We start from the raw sequence: 12,108 nt of genomic DNA, 5'->3' as shown, positions 1-12,108 counted from the left end.
TAAGGAGACTACTTGTTTCTCAGTCAAGGGCAGCCATGCCCCATATCCTTGCCCTCCTCTGCCCTGGGCTCTAAAGACACAGAAGGAAGATGAACTGGAAATCTGGAGTTCAGAGGGAACTGAAGCTTGGAGCTAGGATCATTACATCTTGGTCTAGCATACCTCCTGGGTCGGGCAGATTTAAAAAAAAAAAAAGATCCCTTATCCCCCAACTTCTGCCTCCCAAGACTAGGAATCTGTGACAGCCAGGGCCCCTCCACTCTTCAAAACTGCATCCCAGGAGCCAGGCACTGGTAATCCTACACAGGAGGCTGAGATCTGAGGATCCCAAATCAAAGCCAGCCCAGGCAGGAAAGTCCTTGAGACTTTTATCTCCAATTAATCACCAAAAAAGCTTGAAATAGAGATGTGGCTCAAGTGATAGAGTGCTATCCTTGTGTAAAAAAATAGCTCAGGGGAAGTGGCGCTGTAGCTCAAGTGGTAGAGCGCTCGCCTTGAGTTGAAGAGCTGACGGACAACGCCCAGGCCCAGAGTTCAAGCCCCACGACCCACAAAAAAAAAAAAAAAAAAATAGCTCAGGGGCAGCACCCAAGCCCTGAGTTCAAACCCCAAGACTGGCATCAAAACAGAAAGTAAATAAAATTGATTTTTTAAAACCTACATTCCATCCCCAAACAAGCAGGGTCCTGAAACCCTTCACACATCTATAATCCCAGCTACTCGGGAGGCAGAGATCAAGAGGATCAAGGTTCAAGTCCATCCTCAGCAAAAACTAAATTTTAAAAAAGTCAGCAAGATCTTATCCAAAAAAATAATTGTAACAGTAACTAAAGCAGAAAAGCATGACTCAGTGGTAGAAGACTGCCTAACAAGCACAAGTTCTTGAGTTCAAACCCCAGTATTGCAGAGAAGAGGGAAGGTAGGAGGGAAGGAGAGAGGGAGGGAGGGAGGGAGGGAGGGAGGGAGGGAAGGAAGGAAGGAAGGAAGGAAGGAAGGAAGGAAGGAAGGAAGGAAGGAAGGAAGGAAGGAAGGAAAAGAAAGAAGAGGAAGAGGAGGAGGAGGTGGTGGTGGTAGTGGTGGTGGAGAGGAGGAAGAAGAGGAAGAGGAGAAAGAGAAGAGCTGAATAAGGGTGCAGGGAACAGGGAACAGGCAAGCTCTGCTCTTAACTGCTTACCCCAGAAGGTGGAAAAACAAGTCATATGTTTCCTTCATATGTTTCCTTTCTAAACTTCCATTTGAGTACTGATTTCAACCCACCTTCCCAAATAGCCCAACAGAGACAACCTTGACCAGCTCACAGATGAAGGTTCACACTAAGGGTCACAAAGATTAGGAGACCAAGACTGGCCCAAAGTGATCCAACAAACTTGAATGAGGACCCAAATGAGACCCTGGGTGGTGATTCCTAAGTCAGGCTCTCTGGAAATGCACAATCTAGGGCATGAGAACGGAAAGGAAATAGGTGGTGAATACTGTCCCAGCACAGACAGCCTCAAAGACTCAAAGGCCACAGGTGCAGAACAATATCTAAGACACAGTTCCTCCAGCAGCCCTCTGCATGGGTCCCTTCGCTCCCCTGTCTACCTCTCCCCCTCATTCTTGACTTGCAAAAACTCCCAGTGGCAGGTGCTAGAGGAGCATGGAGATTAGGAAACTGAGATTACCCAATATCATGGATTGGCCTGAGTCAGGGCCCCCACAGCATTGAAAAGGTCTTGGATCTGTGGCTACACCTGCCCTCTTTGTTTCCTGGACTCCTGACCCATTGGCAGGGGAGGCAGGGGTAAAAGAGGACTCAAAGACCTGAGGGGAAAGTAGCCAGACCCAAGGGGAAAGTAGCCAGACCCAGCTGCTTGCAAAGACAAGCTGAGTCAAAATGCCACTCATTCTCCACCCCGCCCCCAAGCCTGGGCTCCGTGTGCCATTGTGCAGGCTGCCCTGCCTGGGATGTGGGGCAGAGCATACGTGGCCTCCAGGGCGCTGATGGCGACTGGCTGAGCGTGGTCGTGTTCTGGAGGCCAGCCCAGTCTGCTGCGTCTCCAGGGAGCAGGTCTGTGTCTGTGACCCCAGGCTCTGCATACAGCTTTCAGAGCTAGAGCTTGCTGGAGCTCCTGCTCCTCCCCGCAGGGCCTCCCTCACCCCACCCCCACTGCCCCTCTGGCTGGGAGACCCCCCACAGCGAGGGCCCCATCTGCTGGAGGCTCGGTGACCTGTGTCAAATGAGCAGGCGCTCGGTCACACTCCAGAGCTTGGAGGAAGCAGCCCCGCTCTGGGAAAGCCATGCAGCTCCCGCCTGGGGCTGGGCTGGGTAGGGCCCCCCGCTGGGGAGGGAGGCCCTGGAGCCTGTGGAGGCTAGCAGCCGCCTCACTGAGAGCTGTTCTCCACAGACAAGAAGAATGGGAGAAAAACAGGAAAACAAGAGCTTCTCTGGCTCTTTGGGCCTACTGTTGTTACAAAACTGCATATAGACAAAACTCTGGGCAGGACACAATGCTTTTCTGATGTCTGGTCCCTTATGAGTTTGAGTGTAGATGTCTGCATATCTGCAGGATAGAGACGAGGCTCTTTGTATCTGTGCATTTGAGAGTGTGCATGGCTGGTTCTGTGTGTGTGTGTGCTAATAAATACGATGGTCTGCCTATTTGTGTGGATAATGGCACATGCCAGCTGTGAGTGTCCATGTCTATGACCCCCACAGCCTAGAGGTCTCACGTGTCTAACTATCTGTGGGCCTAGTTCAGCCTATACGTGAGTTCCCTGTTTGTCCCCAATTAGACATATGCCTGTATTTATCATTAAGTGTTGCTTTGTGTAACTCTGATTATTTGGTCTAATGACATATGTCTGTAGGTCTATATTGAAACAATAATATTTGCCTGGTGTTAAACTACCTGGTGTGTGTGTGTGTGTGTGTGTGTGTGTGTGTGTGTGTCCCTTGGCATGTCCTCGGTGTTTGGTTTCTGCATGGGTCAGGTGAGTGTCCAGCTTTGGCATGTACACCTTCAGTTGAGTATTGTAATATAAAGAATTCTATTCAGGATCTGTGAAGTTGGTACTTCTAGACAGATCAAAACTTACAGCTTCAGATATTTGCCAGGAGCTGTGTCACAGCCCCCAGTGTCCCACATCGAATCTCCAGGAACAAGAAGAAGGAGAATGTTAAGACTTTTGGGGAAAAACTTAACTCCCAAGAAAATTGTGACTCAAGACAAACCCAGATCATTATACAAGGTCTAAAATTTCCAAAGCCATTTTTACCTTCCCTTTAGTTCACACTGCTAATCACCCCTAGGGCAGTGTCTAATATGTAAAGGACACTTAAATCACATGCTTTATCATTTCCTTGGAGTTTCAGAGCAATCCTGAGACGGTATGCATTACTATCCCCATTTTAAGATGGAGATGCTGAGGCTCCAAAGTAATTTCACACGAAATCACATGCTGCTAATGGAGGGTGATGGGCAACAAGCTGGAAACCTACCATCAGCCTGGCTACTATAGACAACTCTCAACTCAGCACTAAACTGGGAACACAGATTCCGGAGGGCCAGCTGGCCCTGGCCTGCTTCTGAGAGCTGCCAGGGTGAGGACTTCGGGTTCTCTTTACTGACAGTCTCAGCTGCCACTCCTCAGGCAGCCTCCCCCACTCCACAGCAATGAGGAGAAGGACAGGCAGGAATGCACCAGCAAGTCTCATGCTTTTTATTTACACGCTGAGGGTGGTGATGGGCAAAAGAATGGTCGGGAAAGTACTTTTTAAAGCACCTTACCTACTGGTCCCTATTCTCTAAGCCTCAATGGCAACCTCAAAAACCTGGACATCAACACACGTGTCCACTATCTGGACATTTCCCATTCTCCAGGAGGAACAGGCACAGATGTACGGAATCAGTTGTATAAAATCGTAGACCATCACAGCTAGAAGTATGTTTCAAACCTCCATAAGCCTCCTCTACAGAGGAGAAGCTACGATTTTGCTAAAGAAAGGGAGTGCCTTGCCTGCCCACCCACTAGACCAGAGTAAAAGCCCCTTCTGAGGGATTTTCATTTCCATTGTTTTCTATCACCCTAGTGAGCCAAAAGAGCTGTTTCTGATACTAAGGATTTTTTGTTTGTTTGCGGGGGGGGGGGGGGGGGGGGGGGTCATTATTCCTTTGTTGTTTTTGTGTTTCCAATTTACAAGGAGGAAAACCAAGGGCCAGAGAGGATGGAGCAGAGTTACTCTTACCTAGAAAGATAGTGGCAGTTACAGATTAAAAGGAAGCCCAGGCTTCAGTGTCACACAGGCTGGGTTAGGTTAGGTCTGATTAATGTTGGGGTGAAATGAAACTTCACTGCTGGACTCCCAGCCTTGATCTTACTTCCTGGTTCGGAGTGGGAGACCCTGGGTTGCCTCCAAGTGACCACTGCCCAGGCCAGAGTCCAGAAAGCCCGGTATCCTAAGCTAGGATCAGGCACAGAGATCTGTTACAGCTTCTGCAGCTAAAATGAGCTAAAGGACCCTGTTCAAGATAGAGCCACTAGCCAGACAAGGGCTATGTCCTGTCCTAATCCTTCCCTCCAAGGAATAGCCAGAGACTGGACTTGGAGCACTCAGGGCTCGGATGAGCATCATCTTTATCCACGATAACACTTGTCACTCTCGATTCTGTCCCACCTGCTGAAATATCTTCACAGCAGCTGCCTCTAGAGCAAGCCCCCATCACCTATCTTCACACCCTAAGGCTTTATTCCACAGTACTGACTTACCTAGTCTGGCCCTAGCTAAGCCCTAGCTGAACCTTCATTCCGTCCTAGGATCAGGTACCCAGGGCCCTGGAATCTGTAAATCCATTTGAAGGAAGACCAAGAACAAAAAGAGAGAGAGAGAGAGAGAGAGAACTAGCAATGGAAAAAAAAACTCTCCAGGACCCAAACCTCCATGTGGGGGTCAGGAGGAGGCAAAGGGCCTGGTAGGGCAAGAAGGTACAGAAGAGCTGCAGCTAGGGTCTTCCTCCACTCAGGATGCTTCAGGAAGCTCTCAGAGCTGCGGAAATGAGGAGGCGGTGAAATTTCACCACCCCCAGCTTTTCCAACTAGAACTCCTCAACCTCAGTTCCCTTTTGAAAAGCTCTGCGCAAGTCCAGGTAAACTCCAACCCAGGGCTCCACACCAGGCTGGACAGCTCCCAGTCTGCAAGAGGGATCTCTGAAGTGCCAGCTTCCCTTTTCCTTCCCTGAGTCCACGCCACTCCCCTTTTATAGCAAGCTTCCTGGGGCGTGACCCCGCATGACCACCACCAATGAACCATTCAAACTGGGGCAAGAAGGCTACAGCCGCGCAGGACTGGGTCCGGTGTCCATCACCCCCTCCCCCCAACCCTCCGAGCTAGTGATGTTTTCCCCAGAGCCACAGTCTCCACCTCGAGGTCGTCCGGGAACCAGGCAGGGTTACAGAAGCGCTGGTCTCCACACAAAACGTCTGCCGCCGGCTGTCCCGGCGCGGAGCTCCCGCGCGGTACTCACCTGGCCTCGGCGCCCAGAAGAAGAAGAAGAGGGTGTCGCTGCGAGGCCCGAAGCGGGAGCCCATCCGACGCCGTCGGCACCCGAGGCGCTGGCAAGGCTGTAAAGGTCCGCGCAGAAGAGCGGGAAACCGAGACGGGCCAAGGTGGCCCGCGCAGGAGCGCTCAGGGCAACCTGGAAGCTGCAGGAGGCGAGGCAGGAGAGGGGAATGGCCGCGCCGGAACCGAGCCGGGAACCCGAGCCGCCTGGAGCTCGAGCTCGCAGCAGCCCAGACCCGCGGGAATGCCGGCCCGCAGGAAGCGGCACTGCGGAGAAGAGGAGCCAGGGGCTGAGTCGCTTCTCGGAGCCCGAGCGCCTCCCGGAGCCCGTAATCCATGCCGCCCAGGTGCGATGCAGGCGGGAATTCAGCCCGCGTGGAATGTGGGACCGGCCGAGCTCTGAGTCTCCAGCGTTGGGGAAAAGCGGGGCCCACGCAGCCAGGACGAGAGGGGGTGCGGTCCCAGGGCCACCCCCGCGCCACTCCCCACGTGGCGACCGCGCCCCCGGGGCGTGAATGTGTACGCGGAGGGCTGGGGGGGGCGTGAATGAAGCCCCAGCGGCCAATCAGCATGGCCGGCGCGCGGGACCCCCGTAGAGAGACCCAATGGCGAGCTCCGGGCTGCCGGGCCCGGAGGCTGGCGGGCGTGGGGGGCGGGGGCCGAGGCCGGGGGGCGGGAGGCGGCTCCGCGGGCAGCCAATGGGCGCCCGGCGGGGTGGGGCTCCAGAGCGCCGAGCCGGTCGGGGCTTTAAGCCGGCGGAGCGCGGCGGCGGGGCCCGCAGACGGAGCGAAGCGGCGGCGGCGGCGCGGCGCGGCGCAGGGCGCGGGGCGACATGGCCACCACAGCGCAGTACCTGCCGCGGGGCCCCGGCGGCGGAGCTGGGGGCACGGGACCGCTCATGCATCCGGATGCCGCGGCGGCAGCGGCGGCGGCGGCGGCCGCTGAGCGGCTACACGCGGGGGCCGCGTACCGCGAAGTGCAGAAGCTTATGCACCACGAGTGGCTGGGCGCGGGCGCGGGCCACCCCGTGGGCCTAGCGCACCCCCAGTGGCTTCCCACCGGAGGCGGCGGCGGCGGCGACTGGGCCGGTGGCCCTCACCTGGAACACGGCAAGGCGGGTGGTGGCACTGGCCGAGCTGACGACGGCGGCGGCGGTGGAGGTTTCCACGCGCGCCTGGTGCACCAGGGGGCGGCCCACGCGGGTGCGGCATGGGCGCAGGGAGGCACGGCGCACCACTTGGGCCCAGCCATGTCGCCGTCGCCTGGGGCCGGCGGGGGCCACCAGCCGCAGCCGCTTGGGCTGTACGCGCAGGCGGCCTACCCAGGGGGCGGCGGCGGCGGCCTGGCCGGGATGCTGGCGGCGGGCGGTGGTGGCGCGGGGCCGGGCCTGCACCACGCGCTGCACGAGGACGGCCACGAGGCACAACTGGAGCCGTCGCCGCCGCCGCACCTGGGCGCCCACGGACACGCACACGGACACGCACACGCGGGCGGCCTGCACGCGGCGGCGGCACACCTGCACCCGGGCGCGGGCGGTGGTGGCTCGTCGGTGGGCGAGCACTCGGACGAGGATGCGCCCAGCTCTGACGACCTGGAGCAGTTCGCCAAGCAGTTCAAGCAGCGGCGCATCAAGCTGGGCTTCACGCAGGCCGACGTGGGGCTGGCGCTGGGCACGCTGTACGGGAACGTGTTCTCGCAGACCACCATCTGCCGCTTCGAAGCCCTGCAGCTGAGCTTCAAGAACATGTGCAAGCTCAAGCCGCTGCTCAACAAGTGGCTGGAGGAGACCGACTCGTCCAGCGGCAGCCCCACCAACCTGGACAAGATCGCGGCGCAGGGCCGCAAGCGCAAGAAGCGCACGTCCATCGAGGTCGGGGTGAAAGGCGCGCTGGAGAGCCATTTCCTCAAGTGCCCCAAGCCCTCGGCGCACGAGATCACGGGCCTGGCTGACAGCCTGCAGCTGGAGAAGGAGGTGGTGCGCGTGTGGTTCTGCAACCGGCGGCAGAAAGAGAAGCGCATGACCCCCGCGGCCGGCGCGGGCCACCCGCCCATGGACGACGTTTACGCGCCCGGGGAGCTGGGGCCGGGCGGGGGCGGCGCGTCGCCGCCCTCGGCGCCCCCGCCCCCGCCTCCAGCCGCGCTGCACCACCACCACCACCACACACTGCCGGGCTCGGTGCAGTGACCCCGCGGGCTGGGCTCCCCCCGCCCCCAACACCCCTCGCAGCCGGCGGCGAGGCGCGGCGAGACGCGGGCGCGCAGACCTCCCGCGCGGCCTGGACTCTTTTTGTTCGGTTGCTTTGGATTTTACAAACAACAACAACAAAAAAAAAAAAAGCCCAGAAACTTTCAAACAAAAACCAAACGCCGGGACGACCCTCTCCGGCGAGTGGCGGAGACAGTCCATCGGGGCTGTGTCGCCCGAGCCCCGAGAGAGAAAGCAGCGAAGATCGGGGACGCGCCAACTCACCCTGGGCATCCTGCCCGCTGCCTGCGCCTTGTCCCCGTCCCCTCGACGACCCCAACCCCTACCCCACCCCACCCCGGGCTGTTCGGGGCCGGATCCCGGCAGCGGCCTCCCCACAGCGACAGGTAACGCGGTGCGGGGTTTAGGGATATCCCCGGGAGAGAGGACGAAGCGAGGAGAGAGATCCGCATCCCCTCTCCCCTCTGCCTGCGGGGCAGGGGTGGGGGGCTGTCACGTTCTCCGCTCCGGGCCTCTTCTCTCCCAGAAGGATGCGCCCCATCCTCCCCTTTCCCTTTCTCCGGGCTTGGGGTTTTCGTTTTTTGTTGGGGTTCTTTTTTTTTTTTTTTTACAGTTTTTATTTATTCCTGGGGCCCCTCTGCTCCTGGGGTCCTTCTAACTCCGCCCGCGCCCTTAATTTAAATCGCTGTATACTGTATTTATCGGGGCCCCGGAGGGGAGGCCGCGAGAGCCGCGTCTGTGTATAAAAGCAGGAAATAGCCAAAGCTTTAATCTAGCCTAATTTATTTTTCCCCTCTTTATCTTTCCCAACCCTTCTCCCCCTCCCCAACACACACCCCCCAAAAAAAAGCAAAACAAAAACAAAAAAAACTGACAAAATATTCGAGTGTTCATTTTTCGTTTCGTTTTATCCGAGCTTCGGCTCGGATCCTGGCCTCGCCAGAGGGGTGTCCGCGGCCACACACACCGGATAGGAGGGGGCCTCCCCCCTCACCCCCGCTCCCGGTCCCCCGCAGCAGACTTCAGTCACCGCGCGGGGCGGGGGGTGGGGGGGTCCCCGCTCCCCGCCGAGCCCTGCCCTCCTGGCCAGGACGGACGAAACTTGGAAAAGTTTGGAGATATTTTTTAACCAGCTGTAGAAATAAGCCGTTCCCTGAAAGGAGAAAAAAAGAAAAAAAAAAAAAAAACCTTCTGCCTGATTCCCTCCAGCTTTCCTCTACTCCCTTTCCAGCCCCGGGGAATTGCAGGGTGCTGGGGGAGCCCCAGAGAGAAATTCCCCAAGTTTGGGGTAAGGTGGGAACCATGTAAATATGTGAGATATGTACACACTGGCGGGGGGTGGGAAAGAAACATTTTGTGCTTGGTTTTTATTTTTGGTTTCCTGGGTTGTCACCCCCGCCCCCGCCCCATCCTAAACGATTTTGTACACCCGACTAATCCGAAAAAGATATTTTAATATGATTTCCTGATTTCTGGCCCATCTTTATTTATTTTCTCGATGTATTTTGGAGCTTCCCCTTTTTTTCCATTTCTTTCTTCTGTTATGGTTTGAATTTAAATTTTGTTATTTTATTTTTTATTTTTGGAACAATGTTTTGGTGCGTTCTCTTTGTATCTTTATTGCAAATAATAATAATGTAGACTGGGAAGTTCCCTTTATATTTATGTTATAGTAAATATTTTATTACTCACATAAACATGTACCCCAGGGCTGTGTCCTGTTCTCTTTACTGCTAGGGCTGGGTTGGTTTTCCCGGGAGCTTCACCTCCTCTAAATTTCTGGCCTCCCTAAAAAAGAGAAAGGGAACCAAGCTAGTATCAGGACCGCCTGTTTCTTGGGCAACAGTTGGGTCTGTCTGCCTTAGGTGTGTCAGTGTAGGGAAAGTGAACTCACTTCACATCCCTCTCCCATGGACTACAGACACCGTACCAGTGCCTAGGACACCACCCAAAACATGGGTCAGCTGTTCCTCAGACACAACTTGATTACTACTCTCCACTTAGGAAGTAGCTCACCTACTTGGATCACCAGCCTAGAATCTATGCATCTCCTGCCCAATACCACAACGTCTAACTTTGGTTTCACTTTGCACCCCACACCTGGGGTCCAGGCCAAGTTCCCCATTTTAATTCCTGGGGCAACTGGAAACCTGATCCCGTCCCACTCTTCTATCTCAACTGGTTCTCTGCCCAGAAGTGGTGCCCAAGCCCACCAGGGTCCAGTGGGCGTGTGACAGCTTAGACTGAGGTCTATTGGGCAGTACTGCAGAACTGAGTCAGCTTGGGAGGGAGCTCTGCCTTGTTTGCATGGGCAAAGCCTCGAAGAGCACATGCCCTAACTTCTCTTAGGGAAAAGTGGGGACACAGGCAACTGTACTGTGGGGAAGGATTTGACATCCCCAGAGACAGGCACCCAAGGACCTTCCCCACCACCGTGGACCACCTTCACCTCCACGGAGTAATGCATATACTGAAGGAGCGAGGACTCCACACCTTCAGAGCAACATCCTCTCCGAGGGTCAGGGTTGGGGCAGATGGGGCAAGTTAAAAAAAAAAGTCAAGAAAACCTTCGTCAAAAGTCAAGATAGTATATTTTCCTAAAACAACTCCTTTTTCCTTGATAGATGCAATTCTTTTCCCTTCTCGGGAGAAATCACAGGAGGTTTCCTTGATCCTTCATGGAGCCAAAGTTGAAGGCACAATTGCTTGTCTGAGGAGAAAGTTATATCCATGGATCCATAGTGAAGGGACCTGGGAGCCATTCCTGCCAGGGGAACTGTCGTAAGTCCAGTTCTGTGAGAGCCCTTGGCTGTTGGCATCAGGGATGTCCAAAGAGATGTTCCTGGCCTATACGACAGTCACTAGGCTGATGATTTCTGGCAACTTTCTGGGCTCTGCCCCCACCCAATATTGCAGGGGGAGGGGAAAATTATCTCAGCATGTACAAAGGCTGCTGTGGTTTTCAAAAGTTCTTGCTGCTCCTTTTTATTTTCTGTATTTCTTTGGTCCAACCATAGTAAATGAATAGTCCTGTGACGAACACCCATGTCCCCATCCCTGTGCTCCCCATATGGTGGGCCAGGGAACCACCTCCTGCTTCTTAAGGAGGCCGGGAACTTGTTACCAAAAACACAGCCGGAAGCCAGCCACTACTGGCCATCCTACCTTGGCCTCTCATTTCCTATTCTACTACATATAAAACTTTTAAGCCATCCCACTCTCCTCACTTCCTTATAATTTCTCCATGCTCAGATTTATTCCAGCCTCCAGGTGGGGGTAGGGGCTGAAAGAGAAATAAATGAATCACAGGCGCCTGGTCCCACCAGCCTCTGCCCCAGATCTCAGCAGGTTTTAAGGTTGGAAAAGAGGCTTCAGAAAGAAGGGGGCCTTTCACTGGTCTCTTGCTTGCAGCTGACACCAATTGATTGATTGATTTCCTAATTGTCTGCTTAATCCTGTACAAGAGGGTGGGTTTCTTATTTAAGCAAGTCAACTCAAAAACAGCAAAACAATGTGACCTCCCAAGAACCAGCAGCAGCTGAGACAGAGAAAAGAAAAAGAAAGAAAGAAAAGAAAGAAGAAATGGAAGTGGGAAAGGGGATGGAAGAAAATCTCCCACTTTACAAGGATTTTACTTAATGAGACACCAGCCCAGAACAGCTACCCTGTGATTAAGCCCCATGGCAGAAAGTCCTAGGGTTTCTCCCAGACTCTAGCCCCTGATGATCAACATAGCAACTTCATACCTCTAACTTTACAAAGAAACACACACACACACACATACACGGAGGGAGGGAGGGAGGAAAGGAGGGAGGGAGGGAAGAAATGTTTTCCCCTGGAATCTGTCTAGAGAGAATAGAGTTTAAGAAAGGCACAATGAATGGTGGACATGTCCACAGTTTCTCCATCCCAGACATTTGTATATCTACCTGCTTGCTCCCAAGAGCCACAGAAACCCTCTTGTTTCAGAGAGACATATGTTAACTTCCCAGGCATCTTAAGCATTCCTTAGCGAACTGGGAATTTTTGGACCCTATCTCCCTCCATCTCCTTTGCACTTGAACAAAACTATTTCCAACGGCCATGCCAGTCACTGGTTCATCTAAATAGAACTTCACCCTGTATGGAAATACCTGCTTGAACTGGTGTATATACTATTCATTGGTTGTGTAAATCCCAGAAGTAAGAACATAGGAAAGAAAATCCAAGCTATACTGCAAATTCTGGGAGCTAGAATATTTGCAAGGTTAGCCAATGCTGGGGGAAAAAAAAAAGGAAGGTGGTTGTCATGGTCCCTTGTAGTCAATGAAGGCAAACACAGAAGGCACCGGCCCTAAGCCTCAAAAACTTGGCAATTCTCCCT

General features: G+C 54.4%; 1 protein-coding gene across 1 annotated transcript; it reads left to right on the top strand.

Moving 5' to 3' along the window:
- The first annotated feature begins 6,321 nt into the window (after positions 1 to 6,321).
- Positions 6,322 to 7,853, top strand: Pou3f1 (POU class 3 homeobox 1). Its single transcript, XM_042683955.1, has one exon. The coding sequence runs from the start codon at positions 6,372 to 6,374 to the stop codon at positions 7,722 to 7,724; it is 1,353 nt and encodes a 450-aa protein (XP_042539889.1). The 5' UTR covers positions 6,322 to 6,371; the 3' UTR covers positions 7,725 to 7,853.
- Positions 7,854 to 12,108: the final 4,255 nt, after the last annotated feature.

Source organism: Dipodomys spectabilis, unplaced genomic scaffold (assembly GCF_019054845.1).
Source record: "Dipodomys spectabilis isolate Male_0828 unplaced genomic scaffold, ASM1905484v1 ptg000002l, whole genome shotgun sequence".
Classification (NCBI taxonomy): domain Eukaryota; kingdom Metazoa; phylum Chordata; class Mammalia; order Rodentia; family Heteromyidae; genus Dipodomys; species Dipodomys spectabilis.
The sequence above is the reverse complement of the archived record's forward strand: the minus strand, read 5'-3'. Positions and strand labels throughout refer to the sequence as shown.

Bases quoted from the DNA above. Each gene is read 5' to 3' on its own strand.
- Pou3f1 (XM_042683955.1), top strand. From the start codon at position 6,372: ATGGCCACCACAGCGCAGTACCTGCCGCGGGGCCCCGGCGGCGGAGCT.